Source organism: Thamnophis elegans, chromosome 1 (genome assembly GCF_009769535.1).
Source record: "Thamnophis elegans isolate rThaEle1 chromosome 1, rThaEle1.pri, whole genome shotgun sequence".
In the NCBI taxonomy this organism is placed as follows: Eukaryota; Metazoa; Chordata; class Lepidosauria; order Squamata; family Colubridae; genus Thamnophis; species Thamnophis elegans.
Window position 1 is genome coordinate 147,369,962 of NC_045541.1, and position 25,957 is coordinate 147,395,918.

At 42.3% G+C, this 25,957-nt stretch overlaps 1 protein-coding gene across 3 annotated transcripts in view; it reads left to right on the plus strand.

Annotated features, from left to right (window-relative positions):
* Nucleotides 1-25,957, plus strand: part of WDR20 (WD repeat domain 20) — a 67,689-nt gene that overhangs the window by 23,833 nt on the left and 17,899 nt on the right. For all 3 annotated transcript variants that reach the window (XM_032234500.1, XM_032234505.1, XM_032234512.1), the window contains exons 2-3: nucleotides 14,521-14,703; nucleotides 17,180-18,460. In XM_032234500.1, coding sequence (XP_032090391.1) covers nucleotides 14,521-14,703; nucleotides 17,180-18,460 — 1,464 coding nt within the window. The remainder of the gene's footprint in view (nucleotides 1-14,520; nucleotides 14,704-17,179; nucleotides 18,461-25,957) is intronic.

Genomic DNA, 25,957 nt, shown 5'->3' on the forward strand with positions numbered 1-25,957 from the left:
CTGCTGGAAGACTTGGACTTCATTATCTCTGTTTGTTTGGAATTACAAGTTGGACAAGTTTGCCTTGGCGGAAGGGGCTTTTAGGTGGTGAGTTCTTCAGGGCATTCATACCAGCGGAGAGACCCTGAGTGCGACCGCTTCCCGCCCTAGTGACATTTAACTTGGGTATGTCCCTTGCTTGGAGTCTCCAGAACAGCGCCCTGGAAAATGACCATTGTCTTATCTGAAGGGTCGTTTTCAGGGCGCTGCGAAGGAGAGTCCAACGCCACCCTGGGGTCTAGTTCCACTGTTTTCCATGCAGACTTCTGCAGTTCCAGTTGGACTGGTTCTTAAGTTGGATATGGTTCATTGACTTATTGTTGAACTTCTTAGCGCGCAACAGTTCCATGCCTTCATTGAAAAAATCTGAAGATCGTCAGCACTAGAGGCATGGCTTAAAGTTTCAATTCAGTTCTGGGGAGATTGGCTGTATGTAACCCTTGTTTGGACTCTCCTTTGCAGTGCCCTGAAAACGACACTTCAAGTAAGACAGTGGTCATTTTTTGCCTCCTGAAACCCCGCCCCTTCACCAAAATGGCCGTGCATAGCCTCTAGGAAGCTTTCAGAGTGCTCCTGGGGGCTGTGGAGGGTAGGAATGAGCAAAAAATGTACCGTTGTTTTTTTTCTTTTTTGCTTAATTTAAAAACCCCTCCCAGCCCTCAGGAGCACTCTATAAACAGTGAGTCGATAGACAGAAAAGGGAAGCAGTATTCTCCCTCCTATATTTGGGCATACCAGGGGTTGTGACACAATACATATCTGTTTCCTGGCTTAGTTGATAAAGGAGGAGAGCCTGTGGCTTAGTGGCTAATATAACTGCCTAATATGTAATACAGCCCAGGTTCGATTCCCAGTAAGGGTATGGCTAGCTGATGAGAGCTGAATAGCTTGAAATACATCTATACTAGTCTCCCTTTATTTATTTATCAGCACAATTGCAACACACACACACACACACACACACACACACACACACACACAGTATATAGTTGTGTGTGTGTGTGTGTGTGTGTTTGTGTGTATCAAATTCAGTTTTCATCTTTTACTTTATGCAGATGCCCAAAAAATACATAGGATTCCCAGGATTTTCTCACCCTGGCAGAAAAAAACTACTGCTGCTAAAAGTTGAATTAGTGCAACATTTATGTCTGGATCCCACTATTTAAATTAGGTATTTCTATTAAAGTGAATTTCTTTAAACAGTCATTAGCAGGCATATAGATCTTGAATGGATTACCTTTTCCCCTGAAATGCATTAGTTGACATTGTAAGAGTATGATTGCTGAATGCTTATGTCAAAGCTTGTTCATCTTTTCCTCAGTTAAAAGACTTACCCTGTTGCTGTTGAAATATTGGCTAGAAAATTACCTTAATCCAGTACGAGCTTACTCCATTATTTTAACTTGTCTGTTTCTATTAACTACAGTAAGTTCCTTTCAATTTCAATAAATTTGTTATTTCTCTGCATTTTATTCAAAAATAGACTTTAATATATGTGATATTTTCTTTAACCCCATAAAAGAACTTTGATCCTTATTTCTTTATTATTTTGTTCACAGATTTGTGTCACAGTAAGCAGTCCTTAACAGACTGCTTCAAACCGTCCATTAATATGTTCCAGATATCTTGTGGGAAAATTAATTTGATTCCCCCTGCTTTCTTCAGCGCAGCTGTTGCACAGTGTTTATTTTGAAAATATGTTGCAGTATATATTACATTTGCCTTCATTATTTTGAACACTTTTGTTGGGAGATATATTAAACGAATATTGCAACCATACGCTGTAAGTTTGGTAACTGTTTTAATTTCTCCTAAATTGCTTCTTGACATGGATATGTTTACAATATTGTTTGAGAAAATTACATAGGAATTTCATTATTGTGGCTGATTGCTACTGTTTGTAAATATTTAGCAGTGTGTTCATTTTAGCTGTTTTTAGTAAGGAAGACTGTCCTGTCATGGATTAATAATGCTATAGCCAGCATCTTTCCAATCTAGATTACTGGTACACACTTAAATCTTCCTGATATTCTTCATCCAATAACATTCCCTTGCAATATCAGACGTGTTGGCTAGACGAGGGGTTCCCAGCCCCGGTCTGTGGACCGGCACCATTCCACGGCATGCCAGAAGCCAGTCTGTGCAAACAAGGGAAACCCGATCTGCAGGATTCAGGCAGCACACGAAACCACGCCCCCTTCGGTCCATGGAAAAACCTCTCTCTACAGAACTGGTCCCTGGTGCCCATAAGGTTGGGGGCCACTGGGCTAGATTCTATCCTGGTCAAACCTGATTAAAATATATTGGCAAAGTTTGTGTTTTCAACCAAAACAGAAAGAGTTTATTGCATAAATAAAGCTAAGCATTTTTATTAGGGTTTTTTGGGGGGTTGGTGTTTATTGTGAAGTTTTTTATACCTATTTCAAGAAGAGATTTCTTTTTGTTTCTTTTGGTATATGTGCATAGAGCTATGGGTTATATACCAGTCCTTACTCATATATATACATTTACAATGTGTCAGGAAAATTGCTATAAAATACTTCTGAAATGGTAGATGCTGATGTTATGGAAGGTGGTACAAATGGAAAGCATCAAGATTTTGTATTTTGAGGATTGATTCACATACCATATTTTTCAGAGTATAAGATGCACCGGAGTATAAGATGCACCTTAGTTTGGGGGAAGAAAATAGGGGGAAGGGATTCTGTCCACCGGGTATTCATCTGGCTAGTCTTTAGCCTGATCAGCTTCAGCACATTAGTTCGCTCACTGGTTTTGAGGTTGGGGATGATGGGGCATAAACTTCAGCACATTAGTTCACTCGCTGGTTCTGAGATTGGGGATAATGGGGGCTGTACTTCTAAAGCACAGCTGATTGTTGGAAGGAGCAGCAATTAGAAAAGCAGGCAAAGCATGGAAGATCACTTAGCTTGTGTTTGGGCTGAAAAACAGCTTCAAAAGCACAGCTGATCCTCGGAGGGAGTACCAGTGACTAAAGCACGCAAAGCAGGGAAAGGGTAAGAGAAGGCACAGCTATTCCAGGTAGCCATTTTGGGCATTGCACGTCAAGCATTTGGAGGTTGAAAACACAATGTGCGGAGCCCAAAAACGCCATTGTCGGTGGCAATCTCTGCAGTCAGGAAGAGGATGTGCAGAAGCCGAAGGGTAGGGGCTGGCGGGTGGGCGTGAGAGTGTAAGACACACCCCAAATTTTCAGCCTTTTTTAGGAGGTGAAAAAGTGCATCTTATACTCTGAAAAATACGGTAATTCACGGGGTTAATGCAGTTAGTGTACCTACTTTTTTTGACTAATTACATCCATGGAAAGAATTGTAAGAGTAATAGAAATACCTGATGTCTGAATTAATTGCCATTATCTAATAACATATACTTAAGTTCATACAAAACAATTCTAGACACAGTAACTTGAGAAACTATGATTGAAAGTTATAACCAAAGACTAGAGACCTCCTGAAGAAAAAGAATGTAATTAATGTTATAAGAATATTTATCAACATCCAACTTGCATGTTCAGACATGCTTCTTTTAACATCTTCAAAGCAGACACAATATTCATAACAGCTTCGTTCAAGCAACGAAGACCTACATTTTTACCACATCATTTGCATTGCTTGACTATCTCATTCACAGCTATAAGAACATCATTAAAATATTCCCAAATGAAATCTTCTTTACAGCCCACTGCTGTGATACAGAACCAGAAATAAATTCTTCAGATCTTCATAACTGTAGAATTATGTGCATGTTCTCATTTTCATTCTCTTTCAACCAATGGAATATGAGAAATTAAATTATGTAAAGGAAATTGGGACTTTGTCACCTCACTGAGATGATAATTATCTGAAAGTTCAACAGAATGGGATCAGATTTGTAGTGGAAGGGGAGCTTGCAAAAGGAGTTTAAATATGAGCCAATTAGGCTAGACCTGCAGAGAGAAAAAATCCCAAAATTTCCCCTAATGTGTTTTAATAAGGCCATTGGACAGCAGCTCAGAATGTTGATAACTGCACCATGTTAATTCTCTCACTCCATTTTGATATGAACCTATGCTACCCAATCCATGCCTCCCAGTGCACATGTACACTCATACTGGTTAAGAAGAGTCATCAAGTGTACTGTTTTATTTTTTTTGTGAATTGGTAGTTCTTTGAGTGGGGTTGATCTGGTATTAATTCTGGTGTTAATCCCTGCTTATCCACTAAATCCGTTTGGAGGCAAGTTAAGATTAGAGGCACCACCACTGGATTTGCCATTACCCTTGCCATTAGCATTGGAAGACTAAGTCGATGTGGAAGTGGATGACTGTGCTGGTATTAGTTCTCTTGTGACCAAGAGAATTGTCTGTGCTAGTATTAGTTCTATGCTGTAAGAAATACCAGAACTCTTGAAATGTGATATGTTTTTATGCCAAAGATATTCAGAGTGCAATAGTTTCTTTCACACTTTATTTTTTCCTGGGCTAAGTGCATGATTTACTAATTGCTGCTGCATACCTTCTCCAGTGACAGCACTGTGATCCTCTACTTCCCACATCCTGGGTGAAGAGTATTTTAGAGACAAGATTGGTTCCCCTAGTGGTGAGAACTTAGGTTTTCCTCGCTTCATGTCATTAAAATGATTTAAAAAAGGAGTCTGGGTGGAGAAATTAAAATGATGTTAGAAAGCAAAAAGTAACAGACAAAAATATACGTATATGGATTTAGTTGGAGGATTGTAGGGATGTGTGATGTACTGAGAGAGGGAACTATGTGGAGTAGCCCTGACCAGTTTGCTGACTGGGGTTCCTGGGAGGGGAACTAACTTGGCTATTAGTGACCCTCATAGAGTTTACTTGGCCTGCAGTCAGATGATAAGTTATATACATGGAGGCCTTAAGATGGGAAAATATGGCAGGGTCTCTTGAAAGACCTGCAGTTTGTTACCTGTCTCCACTCCTGGCTACCTGCCTCACTCCTGGATTTGGCAGACTGGATCTTTAAAGCCACGTGTAGCTTGCATTTCAGACATTTTCAGGGCCAGAGCCACCTGGTGTAACTTTCTATGGGATACAGACCATTTCTTTATGATGGCCTCCACACTGTGGAGAACCTCACAACAAAATCAAGCTGCCATCTTTCTGGAATGCAATAAACTTTGGTAGGAGGCCTTTGAATTATAATTTCCTGCTGTGTAAACTAGAGTTAATGCCATGACTATAATTGCTTCTGTTCTGTTAGTCAGTTAATAATTCTTGTTTTTATCAATTTTAGGTTAAATTTTGATTTTATTGTGTTTTGCATTTTATTTGTACAGCATAGTACCACGGGTAAGTTTGATTTGATGGTAAGTAAATATAATAAATAAAAAGGTTGAAATAATTCTAGAACCCATTACATTCTAAGCTTTCCCTACTTTTTGAAAACATTTTTCTCTTCTCTTCTCTTGCATTTATATTTAGCCTCTCTTGGTTCAGAGCTGTCCAGTCACATCAGGTTCTCTATTCATTGACCTTCATCCTTACACTTTACTACAATGTTTATTGTAATAAATATTATACAATTCTATTGTATGGTAATATTCCTTGCAGACTATTACCTTTTCTGTCAATGGAGACAGCATAGTAAATTTCCAGGATCTAGTCTAGTAAAAGCTTCTTGAAGAGATGGTACATTACAGACTCATCCAAGGCCAAAGGGGCTGCCTCTTCACTGAAGAAAGCCAACATCATTACATGAACCCAACCATCGTTTACCTACTGTATGGCTTTAATCATCAAAGATAGACATGAATCTAATAGGCAGCTGACCAGGATAACAGATGTGAAAACCCTGTAAACTTCCTCAGGAATCACAGAGTCAAACTTACTACAGATAACCCCATAAGTCCATGCAGCAGGCATCTCAATCCAAATCTGACAAGATCTCAGTTTTTGCCAAATTGATATAATATTCTTCCCATTGGTATGCTGGTGGTCCTGAGCCCTATCTTCTCCATAGTGAGGGGGAGGAGTATCCAGGATGGGTTGACTTTATCCTCTCGTTGATTGGACTGAGTCATCAGAGCTCTTGGTATAAGCCTCTGGTCCACCAGGCTCCGCCCAGTTTTAGACTCAGTCCACTCAAATGGACGGTTGACCATCCTAGATCTCCAACAGGTCGAAGATATTCAAGAAAGAAAAGGAAGGAAAATTCCAGTGTCTCCCTCCTACAGCATCCCAGGCGAGCTGGCAACTCCCGGGACTGTAAGGATCGGCCAAAAGCCCCTCAGGGGGCGGCCCGCCGCCCAGGCTTCTGAGTGAGACAAGCAACACTCAGACAGGAATTTGCCGGGTGAGCAGGAGACAGAGGGCAGAAGCCTCTGGCAGGCACGCCCGGCTGCAAGGACGCCAGCAGCGCCGGAGACTTCCCCAAGAGCCGCGGATCGTGAGAAGGGACAGGCTAGGACGGCGCGGAGCCCCCCCGCCCCCTGGAAGGGAGCCTTGCAAACGCGGAGTGCCCGCCCCATTGGTACGTGACCCACCTCATTGGAGGGGGCTCACGGGCAAAGCAAGGGCTCCAGCGGCATGGGAAGTGAAGAAAACGGCAGCAGCGCAGCTTTTCGGAGCACAAGCCGCCCAGCCAGAAGATTCAAAAGGGGCGCCTTCATCTCCTGGCAAAGGCGCCATCTTGAAGCCATAAGGGACCATGTGTTCCAAGATGGCGGCGCCCAGAGGCAACAGGAGACTGGCAGGACACAGGTACTGGCAACAACAGCCGGCAGTCCCACCAGGTTAGTGACTACCCCTCAGGCGGCCCAGAGAAGGGGGGGGAGGAAAGGCAGAGACAAAAAGAAGCACCTCCCCCAGGGCAGAGCTGGAAACAGGCGGGGGGGGGGGAGGAAAGGCAGAGACCAAAAAAAAAAAAAAGCACCTCTCCCCCAGGGCAGAGCTGAAAGCAAGGGGGGGGGTCACAAGCCTCCCAAGCCATCTAAATAAGAAAGGAGGAGGCATTAAAGACTGGAACAGATTTGCAAGAGGGCAAGTGGCCTCAAATCCATCCCTTGCCAGGGAAAGAAAAGAAAGGCTCCTGGAGGCCCCACAGCAGGTGGGACTGCAGGGGAGACAACCATTTGCAGGCAAGAATCCCCTTTGACACCCCTAGTCCTTGGGGTCTCCCTCAGAGATGGCAATCCCCCTCCCCCATGCTGCCTCCCTGAGATCAGCCTCTGCCACCCCCCCCCAGACAGGCAGGGGCCCCCAGCCAGCAAGCACCACAGGGGCCCCCAATTTTCAGACATAATGATGAAGGGCTTCCAGCAATGCCTGACATTGCTGCAGCAGCCTCAAATGCTGCCTCAGTGGCATCCTCTCCTAGGATACCTGAAGGGCTGGAAACCCAGGGGGAGGACAGCTTAGCTCCTCAGCCTTATCATGGGAGGAGAGTGAGCTGGATTGTGAGGAGGGGGAAGTCAGGGAGGATGACCTATCCGATGACATAGGCTTGCCCCCCCCCCCCCAAAGCTGACCTTCACCGGGTTGTTCCAGCCTTTGTTATATAAATCACTCCTTTTTAAGGGTTAAGCAGCCGCCAGGCTTGGGAACAGAGCAGCAGAGGCACCACCTCAGCAGCAGGGGTTTTCTGCAGAAACCAGGTTTGAGGAGCAGGCCATTGAGACCGACACAGTGCCAACTCCCAGGGCCTTTCTTGAATCGGTCAAGTGCCAAGGGGCCATTCCCATGCTCACATCCACAGACAAGGCCTTTTTCAATGTGGATCAAGACATGGAGGGGGTGCTATCCCACCCACCAGGGGCGCCTCGGCTTTGGCTCTGCAACACCCCTGATTCTGCCAGGGGAACCTGAGCAGGCTCTGACGTGGGAAGACAGGAAGGCGGGCCTCACCCTCCGAAGAGGCATCAGGCAGCCGCCTGGGCGGTGAAGGCCGCCATCACCGCCTCATTGTTCAACAGGTCTCCTCTGCTCTGGCTGCAGGAGCTGCAACAACGCATCCCCATTACCGAGGTCATAGCGCACCAGGACATCAATAAGCTGGGGGCGGTCATCCAATCTGTGGCAGATGCCTCATTGTCTGCAGCCAGGCTTGCCTCCAGGGCAATTGTTCCACTGTTGCATCTCGCAGGCTGCTGTGGCTGAGACAGTGGCAGGCAGAGGTTCACCACAGGTGGCGCCTGGCATCCACTCCTTTCACAGGAGATGTCCTTTTTGGACCCGCTCTGGACCCCTATCTGGTCGAGAATAAGGAATAGAGGAAGGATCTCTTCACAGCCCCTAAGAGGGGACAGTTCAGGACGGTGCCTTACTCCAGACGGCCCTGTTCCCGGGGACAAGACTTCGGGTCCTCCTTCTGGGGTTAGGATCCCTTCAGGGGTTCAGGGGTGGGGTACTCAGGTGCCAGGCATTACTAGGAGGCTCTTCCGGCAGGCAGAGATGCCAAGATAGGCAGCAGAGGGGCAGGCAGCAGAAGCGGCCCTTCCGAGGGAACGGAGGATGTGGCGGGGGGGATGCCCCTCCCGCAAAAACTAAGGCCAGAACCGAGTCACCCCCCCCCTAGGGGGATGGTTGGCATACTTCACCGACTGCTGCGACCGTGCCTCATCAGATAAATAGGTCCAGAACACCATGAGGCACAGTCCGGCTCTGGAACTCCTGTCTAAACCCCTGGGGTTCTTCCAGAGCTGCCCGGTTTCAAATAACCCGGCACGGAGATTACTGATGCAGCTATACAACTCCTGCTGGACATGGAGCCATCCAGCCAGTGCCTCTAGACAGCAGGGCCAAGGGCATTACACCATCCCTTTCGTAATCCCCAAGATATCGGGGATGGAGGGCAATTCTGGATCTGAAGTGGCGGGACCGCTTCAATCGTAACAGGAGGTTCAAAATACATTCCCTCCACTCCATCTTGGAGGGAATCAGACAGGGAGACTTCCGCACTTTTATAGACCCCACAGAGGCCTATTTACACATTCCCATCATTAGGGATTACAGGAGGTTTCTCACGTTCAGCTACCTGGGGCAGCACTCCCATAACCAGGCCTTGCCCTTCGGCCGGTATCCCTCCCCGCAAGACTTCACCAAGGTAATGGCTGCCTTAGCAGCGAGCTGGAGGCAGATTCCAGTTAGGATTCTAGGCCACCTAGATGACCTCCTCATACAGTCATCCTTTGAAGGGGCATTAGGGGATCTAGATATCACCTTGCCATTCCTGAGGGAGCACGGGTTCTCGGGGAATCCGGTTAAAAGCCAACTCTACCCTTCCACTAGGCTCATTCACCTAGGGGCTCTGATAGACTCAGTGGCAGGTAAGATATTCCTGTCACCCAAAAGACAGTGCTCGCTAAGACGACTAGTCATCCAGGTAATCAAGGGAGACAGGGTGCCTTTAGCCACATGGTCTAGATGGTTAGGCACCAGGGTCTCAGCCTTTGGCATTATTCCTTGGGCCCGTCTCTACATCAGAGACCTACAAGGGTTCCCTTGCCATTGCCAAAGGCACAGGAGCTACTCCCAGGCCAGGGTTCTTCTCCCGGCAATAGTCCCACGCTCACTGATCGGGTGGACATCCCCGGCGATAACCAAGGGCGAATTCTTCAGAACGCCAGACCGGGTGACGGTAGCCACAGGTGCCAACCTGTTCGGAGGGTGGGGGGCGCCCACCTACAAGACCAGATAGTGCAGGGACAGTGAACCAGACAGAACTGACTCACAATATCAACTGGTTGGAAAGCAGGGCAGTTCGCTTGACCCTAGAAAAATTTTCACCACTCTGTCAAGGACAGACACCTTCCAGCCCCCCACAGACAATACTGCACCCAAGGCCCACTTAAACAGACGGGGGGACCAAGTCGAAGGCCCTCATGCGGGAGGCCAAAAGGCCGGGTCAGTGGGCCGTAAGGAATGTTCTCTCCTTAAGGGCGGAACATATAGCGGGGGGGGGGGGGCGGGACAACATCAGAGCCAATTGGCTCAGCCGGGCAGAAGTGGACAACTCGGAGTGGAGATTGCACCCGGTGATCTTCAGAGAGGCGATGGACCACCTCAGCCACCCGGAAGTCGAGCTATTTGCCACCCCCCCCCCAACACCCAGCTCCCAAGGTTTACGCCAGGTACCAAAGCCTGGGGTCAGAAGGGGCAATAGCAGTTAGACTTATATACCGCTTCATAGGGCTTTCAGCCCTCTCTGGGCACAGAGTCAGCATGTCGCCCCCAACAACAATCCGGGTCCTCATTTTACCCACCTCGGAAGGATGGAAGGCTCCTGGCCCCTGGCCTCGGGGACTGCTCTACGCTTACTCACCCTTGCCCCGGATTCCCAGGGTCATCCAAAAATTCTTTGGGAGGGGGCGGAGCTGGTACTGGTTGCCCCCTATTGGCCCAGGAGGCCATGGTTGGCAGACCTTCAGTCGTATTGGGGGACAGAGTGCAGAGGATTCCTCAGGATAGGCTCTCCCTCAGGCAGGGGTCACTGGAACACCCGGAACCCCAATGGCTCCAATTGACCACTTGGTGGTTGAGCGGAGCATCCTGAAGGAGGAAAGACTTTCCATCAAGGGGATAGAGCCCTTAGTGCTCAGATTTCTTCAGGCAGGCCTGGACAAGGGGTTAGACCCTAACACGTTTAGGAGACAAGTCTCGGCCATTTCTCAGCGCTTCTATGTGGTAGAGCCCAGGCACTCAGTCAACAACCTTTAGCAAGGCAGTTTCTGAAGGGGGCATCCAACCTCACACCACTCACGATACGCAGGTGCCCCTCCTGGGTCTTGCATAAAGGGCTGGATGCTTTAAGGGGGCCCATTTGAACCATTGCGAACAATGTCTCTAAAGTTTTTAACCCTTAAGGTGGTGTTCCTAGTGGCCATCAAATCTGCCAGGCGGACATCACAGCTGCAGGGCCTGTCCATGGAGGACGACCTCTGCATCTTTCACCAGGACAGAGAGGTGCCGCGGCTGGACCCTTCCTTCATTCCTAAGGTGGGTTCATGTTTCCACAAATTACAGGACCTGGGCATGCCCAATTTCTGTCTGGACCCTGCTCACCCCCTAGAGAAGAAGTGGCGCACCTTAGACAGAACCTGCCCAAAGAGAAAGTCCGAGGCCCGGTTGGTCTCCTACCATCTGTGGTCTCTGGGTAAAAAGGTGACTTCCACCACAATAGGCAGGTGGTGAGGACCTGCATTGCTACAGCCTACCAATCCCAGGGCATGCAGGCACCAAGCCCCATCACAGCACATTCCACACAAAGTGCAGCCACCTTGGCATCCTGGGCTACACAGGCCTCATTGGCGGAGACATGTAGGGCAGCCGCAGGGTCTTCTTCCTCACCCTTCGTGAGGAACTACAAGCTGGACACCTTTGCCTCGGTGGAGGCTTTGTTTGAGCGCAGGGTACTACAGGCTGTCCACAGGGCAAGGGAGACATCTCACCAGGCTTACTTTGGCCAGGGGTCTTCAACTTATTACCCACCCTAGGGACGTTGGCTTTGGTACGTCCCATCCTGGATACTCCTCCCCCTCACTATGGAGAAAGGGCGTTGGTGCTTGCCTGATACGCCTCTTCTCATAGTGGGGGGGGAGTATCCAGACCCCCCCTGTCATGCTAAGGTAACATTTACTAGGTTGTAGGTTGTAATAACATGACCAAAGTAGGATTCAATAAAAAGTAGAAACCTTAACAAGGTCTGGAGTGGATGGTTCAACGAGTCGGATAGAGTTCTTCGTCTACAAACTGGGCGGAGCCTGGTGGACCAGAGGCTTATACCAAGAGCTCTGATGACTCAGTCCAATCAACGAGAGGATAAAGTCAACCCATCCTGGATACTCCCCCCCCACTATGAGAAGAGGCGTATCAGGCAAGCACCAACGCCCTTTTCCCCACAAGGGCCAGGTCACCTTAAAAAGGGCTGTCAGGTAATTATTGGCAAGACTTCCCAAGTCCAGATGAGAGATTCCCCAGAAGGTTATAGTGAATAATAGAGCCAAGATTCTCTAAGACTGCCAGAACCAGATAGAGGCAGATATTAACCAGTCAACCAAACATTGTAGTAATAGATAAACACCAGAAGATCACGATGGTGATATATGTAGCGGTGCCAAGTGACAACAACACCAGGAAGGAAGAGTATGGAGAAGGACCAAGGACTGAAGGAAGAATTGGAGAGGATGTGGAAAGTAAAGGTCAAAGTGGTCCTAGTGGTGGTAGGGACATTTGGGACTGTGACTACTAACCTGGAAGAGTGGCTCCAACAGAACCCAGGAATGAAGTCAGAGTGCTCTGTCCAGAAGGGTTCAGTGCTAGGGAACAGCTAAGAGACCAAAGAGAACCCTCAAACTCTGAGGCCTCTGGTAGAGGACCTGAGATTGAGGAAAACAAATATCATAGGCATGAGCAGGCAATTTTTCTGTGTATTTCAATGTTGGGTTGGATATGTAATAAGAGAGAGGCAGGAAAATTATCTGGTCCTCACTTTTCAAAAAGAATTTCCAATACATTAGTACTTAGTTGAAGCAACATTGACACGCGCGCGCACACACACACACACACACACACACACACACACACACACACACACTCCTCATTTAGTGACCAGTCTTTGAAGTTACCATGGCATTGAATGAAGAGTCCTCAGAGTTGTAGTTGTTCCAGTGTCCCCATGGTCATGTAATTGCAATTCAGGAGCTTGTCAGCCAGTTTACAATGACAATAGTCGCAATTTCATGTGGTGATGGTCTCACCATTTGTGACCTTCATTTTCTGGTTTCTGATAAGCAAAGTGTGTGGTTTGCAAATGGCGAGCATGCGACAGGTTTAAGCACTGCACAGGATTTGACTAATGAAAGCAAATGGAATTAACATAGTAAGTTGGCACAGTCACATAATAGGATAACAGCGTTGGAAGTGACATTGGAGGTATTTTGCTTTATACCTGCTTCTCTTAGCAATAGAATTCTTGGTCCCAATTACTATAGTTGTTTTAGGACTACTGGTACTATTGCAGTAAATATTTCTTGATAGATACTTCACATATTTATAATTTAAGATTTTCAAATGTTCTGATATTACAAAGAATTTTCATGTGAAATACTAAGGAAGTAGCAATAACAACAGCAGTTCAGTATTGTTTGTTTTGTCCTTGATTTCAGCAATTTGGCATTAGTTTGTTGAAAATTGTTTTGCATTTTTAAATAATGAACAACTAACTCCAATCTTAGAAATAATACTTGAATCCAAATATTTATCTTGTAATTGAATCTTGTACTAGTTTTGTGAATGTTTAATATTTGTAGGTGTGCTTTATCATCAGTGCATTGTTTTGCTCCATATTTCTTTAATGTTTCAATTGCGTTTCACTTTAAAATTAGTATTGATGTGAAGATGAACCATTTATATGCTCCTCCCCATAAAATTCCAGTCTGATTGGCTGCTCCACCCCATTATAACAAAGGGAGAAAAAGTTGCAATACATCACATGACAATGTGTTGGCCCCAGTTTGACACCTATGATCTAGAATCTTTATCTGAGCTGATTGTGGCTTTTATGTGCACATTCCTTTTGCTTAATGAAGAGACCCATTCTAACTTAGACTAACATTTGAGAGCATACTTGGATTTGCCCCAATGCTTCTTACATTCAGTATTTAGTGTATGCTTTCCTAGACTTTGTAGCTATCCACATAGCCCTTAGAAGTTCACCTATAAATTCTTTCTTCATCCTTCCTCTTTCCTTAAACAAGGGTAGAATCACATATACATTTATATATATTAAACTGGCAATATGGAGTTAAGATGTATCGTTATGTTTTAAAAATAAAACTAGTACAAGAGTGTGAAATTTATAAGATTTATAGTGGATACTGAGGGTTGCATCTCCTATATCCAAAATATTCTTTCTGCACCGTAATCATTGAGAATCTGTTCCAATGCATCTGCCATAGTGGGAAGTTTACTGATGCCCCACTCACTACAGAGATTTAATTAGTTTTTGAAATCTTTGCTTTAATTGGTTAATCAAACCTGATCTCTGCCAGGAATTACATTTGTCATCTAGATTCAGTGACAAATGCTTATAAAGGTGTGGTAGTTCATTGTTTGTATTTGTAGTGAAAAATACTATAAAGAATAGTCACCTCTTGTACTTTATATGTATAATCTGTGTACATATTTTTATGAATATGTGTTTCATCTGCAAAATGCAGATAGTATGAACTTTAATTAAGAACATGACTATTAACAATTTGTGACATAAATACATCAACTCCCCGATGAAAGTTAAGAAAACAGTAATCCCTAATTATATAAAAATTTGGCAAATCTTAACACATGATTGAATAAGGACAATGCTGATTTCTTAAAAAGTTCTGCTTTTTAAATTTACCTTGGTTGCTATAAATAGTTGATTTGCTTATTTTCTTAGTTAAGAGCCAAGAGCTAGCATTTTAGGCTGAAGTATTAACCATTGCTAATCTCAATTTCAATCTTTCTTGCAGGCTGCTGATTTGAGTAAACCAATAGATAAAAGAATATACAAAGGAACGCAACCTACATGTCATGACTTCAATCACTTAACAGCCACAGCAGAAAGTGTTTCTCTTCTAGTGGGCTTCTCTGCAGGACAGGTGCAGCTAATAGATCCTATTAAAAAAGAAACTAGCAAGTTATTTAACGAAGAAGTAAGTGAATGTTAATCTTGGTGCATGGAAATGTGCTTGCATTTTTATAACATTTTCTTCATGTATGGCATAATTATTTTTTACTTGGAAACAATTTGCCCTGGTGAATATTGAATATGACAATGTATATTTATAGTACTATTGAAAAATGGATATATTGGCTTTTTCTTCCAGCCATTCCCCCAACTTCCTATTCTTACAATGAGTAATGCAAGAGTACTATGCTAAGGTAAATAGAGGTATACTGCACTTTGATTGTAGTCAGTTTTATACCAGTGACAATTATTCCTCTGTCTTGAAGCTGTATTGTTCCCCAGTTTTAATTAGCATTCCATATGCTTCATTGAATTTGCTAAGATAGTTTATAAACATGGTTAGAAGCCTATTGCAGACTAAATAGTAATAAAATAGATATGTGCAGAAAGTTTACATGAATAAGTGTTTTTAGGAACGTGTTTTGCTTGTTTTAATGCTATACAAAATGAGCCTTGTATGAACAATGTTTTTCATATACATTTGTTTAGACAGGGTAGGTTTAGGCTATTACATTGTTGTTCAGCTATGGCATCCTGTCAGTGAAAGGTAATCTGTTGACAGACAATTCTTCTCATCCAAACTATTTCTCAATTATTACAAATCCACCAAAGCTGATAGGGTATAAACTGGGAGAGGATGGTTGCAGTGAGAGGAGAAGAGAAGGGAAATTCATCTCTCATAGTTTTGTAAAAGGAAAGGATAGAGGAAAGATTTTGGTTTGGGGGTTGTTGTTTTTTTGTTCCTTAGGAAGCTTTTTAGAGGAAATAATAGGAAATATATCTTATATATAGGCAGGAAATTATCTTTCAGTGAGATTAGAATCCAAGATGGTACTTTTTTCTCAAAATTGTGAACAACTAAAAGAATCAATTTTTTTTCATTCTATAAAAAAGCACCATAGAAATTGAAAGGATGAAAGTCAATGTACGTTTTCTGAGAAATTACAAGTTATGCTAGCTTTCATAGCACAAAACCCCATACCATTTTCTTTAAACACCTTCTTCTCCCCTCTATCACCATTTACCTATTCATTGGTTTTGATCTTTTATTCATAACAATTTATAGCAGGCACCTTTGCAGTTTGCATATTAGTTTATCTGCTGGATTATAATTCAAGACTATCCTTCCCAAAGGTTTCGGTACAGCTTTTCCTTTAATTCACAATCATTACCAACAATTGTAGCTCCTGATGAGGAGAAACTAGCATTTTGCCACCTGTTTACTCATCTATAAATAAGCCCATTTAGCTCCAGTTGTACAATAAAACACAACACTCTCATGCTGTCTATTCTAAATCAAAAATAATGGAGAAAAAAAATGCTGAGATGGAATTATTTTATTTCATGCTTCCCTAAATATTACAACAGCTATATAATTTAATTCAAGCATATCATAACTTGAATAATTCTAAATGCATTGAGGCAGTACTTTTATTGAGGCCAGTTTAAAGTTATATGAAATCATTTCAGGATTTTTAATTTTGAAACCTTTTCATAAGGGAAGTTGGTTAAAATTAAAATGATGGGTGGATGGTTTTGGAACTGTAATTATATTAATTTACATCCTTAGGTATAATGAGCAGAGTTACAGATTTTTTATTATAATTAAAATTTTCTATCTTAACTGGTGAGAAAATAGCACCAAAATATGTTTTCCAATTCTTTATTTCTAATTTTAATTAATTCATCACTTTATTCTTCAGTCATCTTACTTGATAAAGAGATCTTAAAGCTCAAGTGTTAGGAAATATTGTAATTTTGTACAACTTCAGAGCATTGCTTCAGTGAATTTTGGGATTTTTTTTCCATGAAGAAGGCTTTGTTGCTTTCAGAGGACAGGTATAAACTTATTTAGCTTTTATAAGTAGATACAAGCATTCTGATGGGTTGTCCACTATGACACCTTTTTGTTAAGAGCTTCAGAATACAGGTATGACATTTATATCCCAGTTACAACCATATGGTATTGTTTTGGAGAAAGAAGCAATTTTCTTATTTTTAGCTGCCTTTAAAATTGTTAACACTTTATGGCTTGAAATGAATAATGAATTGAATACTATAATAGTTTAGAAATATTAGAAAATCTAGTACATAGGTTCAAAATCAAGGGAGGGGGAGAGGAGGGGAGAGAGGCTTTGAATGTCTAAAATCCCATTTCAGATAAAAATACCCCTACATCTAAATCAGAATTTAGTAGATTAGTATTTTTTCTTTGGAATATGTGTAATTTTCTGAGTCTGGTTTTATACTAAAAATCTGGCTGTTTATTATATTCTTATTTTATATTTATAAGAAAGATATTCTTTTAACTTAAGTTCAATACCATTCAAAGTCATAATGAGTTAATTGTCTTCAAGAAGAAATATGTGCTTTTGACAAAGAATTAATATTATATGTACAATGCAGAACTGTTATAACTATATTTTTCTTTTGTTTTTCAGAGACTAATAGACAAGTCCAGAGTAACTTGTGTAAAATGGGTGCCTGGTTCAGAAAGTCTCTTCCTAGTAGCTCATTCCAGTGGCAATATGTACTTATATAATGTGGAACACAACTGTGGTACCACAGCTCCACACTATCAGCTACTTAAACAAGGAGAAAGTTTTGCAGTCCATACGTGCAAAAGTAAATCTACACGAAATCCTTTACTTAAATGGACAGTAGGTGAAGGTGCCCTAAATGAATTTGGTTTTTCTCCAGATGGAAAATTCTTGGCATGTGTAAGTCAGGATGGCTTTCTTCGTGTATTTAACTTTGATTCAGTTGAATTGCATGGTACAATGAAAAGCTACTTTGGAGGACTGCTGTGTGCATGTTGGAGCCCAGATGGAAAATATATTGTAACAGGTGGAGAAGATGATTTGGTGACTGTCTGGTCTTTTGTGGACTGTCGAGTGATAGCTAGAGGCCATGGGCACAAATCATGGGTCAGTGTTGTGGCCTTTGATCCATATACAACCAGTGTAGAAGAAAATGATCCCATGGAATTCAGCGGCAGCGATGAGGACTTCCAAGACCTCCTCCATTTTGGACGAGATCGAGCAAATAGCACGCAGTCAAGATTATCAAAAAGGAACTCTACAGAGAGTCGCCCAGTAAGTGTAACGTACAGGTTTGGCTCAGTAGGTCAGGACACACAACTATGTTTATGGGACCTAACAGAAGACATCCTCTTCCCACACCAGCCCCTCTCAAGAGCAAGGACACATACAAATGTCATGACTGCCACAAGTCCCCCCACAGGAAGTGGTGGAGCTAACCCAGGAAGTAATGGGAATAGCATCACAACACCTGGAAACTCTGTACCACCTCCTCTTCCACGTTCCAATAGCCTTCCACATTCTGCAGTTTCCAATTCTGGCAGCAAAAGCAGTGTCATGGATGGTGCCATTGCCTCTGGTGTTAGTAAATTTGCAACCTTATCATTACATGACCGGAAGGAAAAACACCATGAAAAAGATCATAAGCGAAATCATAGTATGGGACATATATCTAGTAAGAGCAGTGACAAACTGAATCTAGTTACTAAAACCAAAACAGACCCAGCAAAAACTTTGGGAACGCCTCTGTGCCCCAGAATGGAAGATGTTCCTTTGTTAGAGCCTCTTATCTGTAAAAAGATAGCACATGAAAGACTGACTGTGTTAATTTTTCTTGAAGACTGTATAGTCACTGCTTGTCAGGAGGGATTTATTTGCACATGGGCAAGGCCTGGTAAAGTGGTAAGTTTTAATCCTTAATGCTGCATCAAAGAAATAGAACTTGAATAGGTAGTTTTTTTTCTCAAAACATAAGTGAATGTTGAATATAAACAATCTTTACGCTTAATGTAAAAATTATTTCCTCAGAGCCATACTTTTGGATACTGCATGCCGTATTTCTGAACAATTTGAAGTGTCTGGCCTAGGTGAAGTCCTTTTGAAATACAGTTGCCTTTCAGCCAGAGATGTGTTGTGTATCCAAAGTGTCAGTGTTAGGTTTCTTATATTTTCAAAAGTATTTTTATATGAACATAATTGAAACAAATCTAAATTACTGAGGGTAAAGTTGCAAGGGCATTCAGGAATATAGTTTACCTAGGCTGTAATTTGATCTGGTGTGACATTTTGGACAGCTGAATTTCAAATAGTTAACTGATAGATGTCAATAAACAGAATATATTTTCACCTTTTTTGAAAGCTATTCATAGTGATGGGTTTTTAATTCTACAGTGACCAGAATAATTTATAGTGTCTCCATTTAAAATTTGAATAAACTGATATTAAATATGTAATATTCTTGACTTTTAATATCAACTTCAAGTATTTTTGTGTGTAAGATCACAAAAACCCTTGCAGAATGTATCCCCATCCCATAATTTTCCTTGTCACTTCAGATTATTTTCATGTTAGCAGTATTTTTAACTCAAGCATTGTTCATTAAATCCATAGGCTTAAATCTGGCAGTGGTAATATTTTATTTCATATTTAACAAAATTAGCTATTTAAAATTTTTAGCACTTTACGCTGATAAAGGTTGACTTCAATGTTTATTGGCAATTTGAAGGCTGTAGATAAGATTTTTTTTAAAAAAAAAACACCTTGAGGTGATTTCTGTGCACTCACTTGGCCATCCTGGCCTCAGCCTTCACAAATTATGATTCCTTATGTAGCCACGTATAAGGCTTTGGGGAAATTTTTTGTTATATAGTCCAACACAATAGAGCAGGAGCTAGAATCAGAACTAGCACAACCTCGCTTGTTATTGGGCAAGCTAGAGAAAATGATATCTGAAGTGGCTGATGGTTGACTTTTTTAGAGATGTAGCATGGGCGCTTTTAAAACATCTTCCAGAGAATAAGCCATGAAGTACTTGACAGTTGTCAATTCCTGGAGTGAAGAGACTTCAGAAAATTATTGCAAGTAGAGTTCTTCCAATAGAAATCAAAGCCTATTGGAACTTACAGTTTCATTATTGCTCTGTAATATGTAATAAAATTTTATTCGTTAAATTCTTAACAAACATGCTCTGATATGTGGTCTTTCCTGTATGCCTTATCTTGGCTAGACAATCTAAAAATGTGACATTATTTTCATGTGGGTCAGAGAAACAAATTACGAGGATAAAATCTCACACTTCATTCATTTCCGTTAAGATAATTTCCATCTTAGTCTATGCAGGGGCCAACGAAAGCTGATAGTAATTTTGCAGATGTGTGTTGTTGAAATTGGAAATTATTGCCCCTCTGTTTAATGTACCAGAGATTCCAAAGTAATTTAACACTGGCTCTTAGGTTGCTTCCATTTTTATTAGGTTGAGATTCTTAAATGAGCTGAAGTGAACTAATTAGTACAACTTGCATATAACAACAGTTTAATTTGGAGGACATTTCAAATATTTCAGAGATAAGAGTATGCAGTATCAAAAGCTAGGATTTCTATATTTGGCAAATGCAGAAATCTTTAAGGTAAGTTTCATGCTGATAGTATTCATGAGGTCTCTGAAAACTAATATTGCACACTGTTGTAAATGCCATTTTATTTAGAATGCGTTTACTTAGGATGGGTTTCTTATTGTTATTCTTTATTTTGCAGTTGGTGAGCTTACTTAGCTGGCCTAAACTAGCAAATTAGGTGATATGTTTACAGGGTTCTGGCCAGGGTGGTCATTGTAACAGAAACCTTGCTTTTTGTTTTATAGGAGAGCACTTAATTAAACTCTATGCCTATTTAATTAATCTTCAAAACAATGGTAACATATTTCTTCCCCCGGGTTAAACACTGCCTACATTTATCTTATCCTAGGTTTACTCCCTTTAGCTTCATTTTAAAGTCTTTAAAGCTGCTGTATTCCTGCACTGTTATTTGTTCACAATATCCTAGCACCAGGATAGCGAACCTATGGCATGCGGAGCCATTTGTCAGGGCACACGAGGCATTGTCTTGTCAGCTGAGTTCAGCCTTTTTAAAAGCCATTTTTCGCCCTCCCCATGCTCTAGGGCAGTGGTCCCCAACCTTTTTATCGCCGCGGACCAGTCAGCCTTTGATAATTTTACCGTGGCCCGCTGAGTGCGCGCAGGGGTGGGGGGGCGTTGTTCTGCAGCGATCATGGCCCCCAGCCATTAATGTCTAAACTGCTGCAAGATATACTTAAATATTGATAAAATGTGAGGGGGTGTACTCACTTCTGTGATATCTATCCATCCATGTCTGTCTCTGTCTCTGTCTCTCTCTGTGTATGTATGTGTGTATGCATGTATGTGTATATATCCTCTATCTATCTATCATCTATCTATCTATTTATCTATTTATCCATCCATCCATCCATCCCTCTCTATCTATCAATCACCTATCCACCATCTATCTATCTATTCTAGCTGGCTGGGCAATTTGGGGAGTTGAAGTCCAAAAGTGTTAAAGTTGCTGAGATTGAGAAATGAGGACGAAACAAAAGGGAAGAGAATGAAACAAGGTCGTAGAGAGAGATTGCAAAATGAAAGGGCAACTTCTCTTTTTATTTCCTTCCACCCCCACCACCCCCACCGTGCCTCTCTGGCAATTGGCTGCCCAGGAGGTGGGGAGGGGAAGATGTTTCACAGACAGCTGCCACCCGCCCATCTCTCTCTCTCTCTCTCTCTCTCTCCACCTCCCCATCTGACCTCGGCTGCTCCACGGCGGAGACCCCAGAAGGCAAGCAAAAAAAGGGGGGGGCTCAGGAGTGGGGGAAGAAAACAAACCCCATCACGTTCCTATCTGAAAGCTCCCCGCTCCCTTCCTGGGCAGCCAATTGCCAGAGAGGCAGTGTGTGTACGTGTGTGTGTGGGGGGGGGTTGGCAGCCCGCAGCGCGCCTAGTCCGCTGTGGAACGCGCTGCCACCCGCCCAGCGCTCGCTCTCTCTCTCTCTCTCTCTCTCCCCTCCCTCCAATCTCCCGCTTCTGCTTCGGCCGGCCAGCAACTTGTCCCCGCTTGCCCGGGGACTGGCCTCTGATTGGCTGGCGGGGAGAAAGCCTCGCCAGGGAAGGAGGCAAGGACTCCGCGGTGATGTCATGGGGACGGCGCCCCCAGGTAGCGGCGAACCGAACGCGCTCCGTCTCCACGGGCTACCAAGGCGGCCGGGCGGGCGGCCGGGGTGGGTGTGGGGTTTGGACCGGAGAGGCGGCTCTCAGGTTCGAGTCCCGGGGTTGATCTCAGGCTGCGCGTGTGGGTGAAGAGGCAGCAGGGATCATGGCCCCCGGCCGCTGCAGCGATCATGGCCCCCGGCCGCTGCGCGGCCCGGTGCCAGGTACTCCACGGCCCGGCACCGGTCCGCGGACCGGGGGTTGGGGATCACTGCTCTAGGGGCTTTATAGGAGCCTGGGAAGGGTGAAAAGAGCCTCCCCCACCCCCTCGAGGCCCTCCGGAGGCTTCAGGAGCTTCCCTGAAACCTCCAGAGTGCAAAAAACGGCCTCATGGGCAAACAGGAAGTTTGGGAATGGACTTCCGGTTTGCTCGCAGGGTCAGTTTAAGCTCCTGAAGCCTCCGGAGGGCTTAAATTGACCCTCCGAGCAAACCAGAAGTGACTTCCAGTTTGCTTGGAGGGTCATTTCTTGCCCTTCAGAGGCCTCAGGGAAGCCTCTTAAAGGTCCCTGAAGCCTCCGGTGGGCCTTGGGGGGGGGAGGCTGTTTTTGCCCTCCCCAGACTCCTATAAAGCCTCTGGAGCCTTGGGAGGGCGAAAAAAGCATGCAACAATGGGGGGAGCGCCTCTCATGCGTGCACCCCCTATGGCACGCGAGCCAAAAAAAGTTCGCCATCGCTGTCCTAGCATATAGTTTCCACTCATCCATTTTCTGCTGCTAAACTTGTTTTCTGCCTTTGTCAGAAAATTTCAGTTGGATAAAAGGGTCACAAACCTCCAGGTTGAGGGAAAAGACTCAACAAATTTTGCAGTTTGAATCCTCATTGCTACTGAGCCAGCCTTTTCTGCCTCTCCCACCAATCCCCCTTTGCCAGAGTGGTGCAGCAAAGATAGCAGAAGAACAGGTTAGAATATTTCTTCATTAGAATAAACTGCTTTGGTCTAGCTGCTCTCTGCCTTGGCTGAAATATCTAATTATGGTTTCAGTATCAGGAACCCATAGGTTAGAAAGAAACACTGTCAGATTGGAGTAAGAAGATTTACACTACAGCCTTAAGTTTTCTTACTCTGCATTCGCATGTTATGAGCTTCCTTCCTGTCCTTTCTTTTTCAAAATACAGTTTAGATACATGTTAAAATGTAACATATTGTGTTCAATAAAAACACACAGTAAAGTTATGTTGCATATAAAAGCAACATTTTAGAACTCTGCTGATTTATGGGAAAATTGCCTAGTCTACTGGCATGAAAGTTTCTCAGTAATGCTTTGTAAAAAAAATTGTTGCATCGCTAAGAAAGTTAAGTTGCTCATGAATCTTTTGACCAATTCCTTGCTTGTTAGTCTGGCAGAGACAGCAAGAAAGTTCTTGGATTTCTTTTGTGGTGCTAGTCACACCTAGATTTCTATCAGGTATTGCTTTCATTGACAGATTTTATCCAACGTGATTATTAACTTACCATAGTTGTAATTTTCAGGAAACTTGCAGCTATTTATCTTTGCATATTCTTAGTATGATTTGACTAACCATAAAGGTTGAATTGAATGAACTGGCAGCATATACCCTGGCAAAGTAAATGTGTTACCAATTTGTATAATAAAATCCACATTAAATTTATAACATTTATTTGAACCATATTGTACAAGAAAAAAAATTAGATCTAAATTGTAGAACATTTTCCAATAAGCAGCAACTGTAGTACAGCATCATCATTTAACTTAGTTCTGTGCTAAAATATTGTACAGATATTTTGTGATGCTATATTGGAGTGTGATAAAATGCATTTGCATTTCATTGTCAAAATGGTTTTATTGAATGGAAATATAAAATGCTGTGGAAAGTGCTAGCTATGATTGGCGTAATGCTAGATTTAATGATTTAAACAGGATCTGGGGATTCCTTGAAAAGTTCTTAAACATATTTATTGGGATGAATTAATATGAGTTAACGATACCCAGTCAAAAATTAGCCAATTCCTTCTGTGAAGCCAAAAAAGAGTAATTGTCTCCATGTGGTTATCCAAATTAGAAAGAAAAGAGTCATGCTAAAACATTTCAGAAATGCTTGATTTTTTTTTGGAACTAAGTAATGTACTTGAACAGACCATGTATGTTTCCCTTCCATCACTTTAAAGCTACTAAAGAAAAACTGCTGGCCTGCATTATGTTGAAAGAAAGAAAACCAGCTAATTTATTGTCACATAACTTGTATAAAGTTTAAAAGCAAGATTTTTCCCTGCATTTATGAAATCTGTATACATGAATTTGTTAAGACTGACACGTTAGGTTATACTGTACAAAATTGTAATGATATAGTGAAAATCAACAGTAAATTCATATGTATTTTCTTTATAAACGTCCATCTGATTTCTTGGCAATTTAAATAAATTTCATAAGAGCCTTTCTAACATAAATTGTTAAACTAAATTGACTGTTGCAATAATAATGAAGCTTTAATAAGTATTGTTCATATATTTATAATTTTTAAAAATCATGTTTGTTTCATACTGCTTATTTTTTAGCATTTATGTCACTGTTTCAGCTGAAGAACCCTACTAAATACTTGACGTTACAACTTACCGGGGTTGTCCTCTGTATACTGACATTAAATAAAAAATGAGACTGAATTGTAAAATATAGTTAACTGTCAGTAGTGCTTCTCATGCCTGAAGTTGCAATGTTGTTTTGCCACAGCTGATACTTCACTAAATGCAACAGGCGGCTTTCTGAAAAACTGGCCACTGTAACTGCTGCTTCTGTAACTGCGGTTTTTATAAATGAGCCTAAATGAATGATACAATCTCTTGAGTATTTCATACCCATCTCAAATGTTGGTTTGAGTTTTTTTATCATATTAATATAAGTATATCCTGTTCAGTTATTATTAATTGAAGGTGCACCTGATACATTGGTTTTTCCAGTTTGAATGACAGAACCATGGGGTGAAGAAGGTTATCTAAATCTTCTAAAGAGCTATTGAAATGAAAACAAAATGCTATCTTCTGGATTCTATAGGAGCTCTTTTATTTATCAACTGTGTTAGTTAAACACCATGAATTGCTTATCAGAACTAGGTGCATAAACAGGCAGTCCAAAACTTAATTTGGCAGAATCCTAAGTATATATCAATTTTCAAATAGATTGCTGACATTGCTAGATGTTGCTGACCAATTTTAGCTTTAGTTGGATTGGTTTAATCATTTTGGAAAATAAGGTGTGTTTTCAAGGTGGTATTTTCAAAATGAAGTTCCAAAGCACATCCCTCCCCCCAAATTTTCATCTAACACATTCACTTTACTAATAATTTATTTGTGGGGAGTACGTAATTCTCTTCACTATTGTGTTACAGTATAAATGCTACTAGGCACTATTTAAAAGTCACAGGTGAATAAAACAATTTCTTCCTGCTGACATAGAACGCTAACACTTGATAAGATGTTGTTTTAGCTTGTCACAATAGTACAATTTATCTTGTGCTTAGATTCTAATGATATCTTTCATATATAAGGCCATAGAGATGGTTTATGAAGATTATTTAGATTAATATTAAAATAGATTGGTCTATTTGAAAATTTGAAAATTAAGAAAGCCATAGAGCTTTCAGAGGTGACAAGCAATGGGGGAAAATGTACACTTTGTAAATACGGTGATTGCCCCCTGGGAGTGTGCTGCATTGTCCTAAATTAAATGCTCTGTGGTGATACCCTGTGTGTAGAGATAAATTGTATTTACCATATAAGTGTGCTTGCCGTAATATTATAAAACACAGGTCTAGTCATATGGGATTAGACCTTCTTTTAAAAGTGACCCAACAGTTACCTGACTTATGAATTAAAGACATGCAGTTAATTACTTTTAGGAGTGAAATTTTTAACCAGAACCTGATGTTCTCCATAGGGGGAAGGGAAGAGGATCCAGGAATGGGTGTTGCTCTGCTCTTCTGCCTGGAGACTGAGGCTATCATCTTTTTGGCAATGCCTCCTTTGAATCACCTAATTTTAGAGCAAATTAATCTTGTTCTTTTGTTCTTATATATTGTCAGACTTCATCTATATTCTTATTTGTGTGTAGAGAACGACCCACCTTATTTGCATAATCTTTTGCCTAAATCTTGCTGCTTCAACTGGAA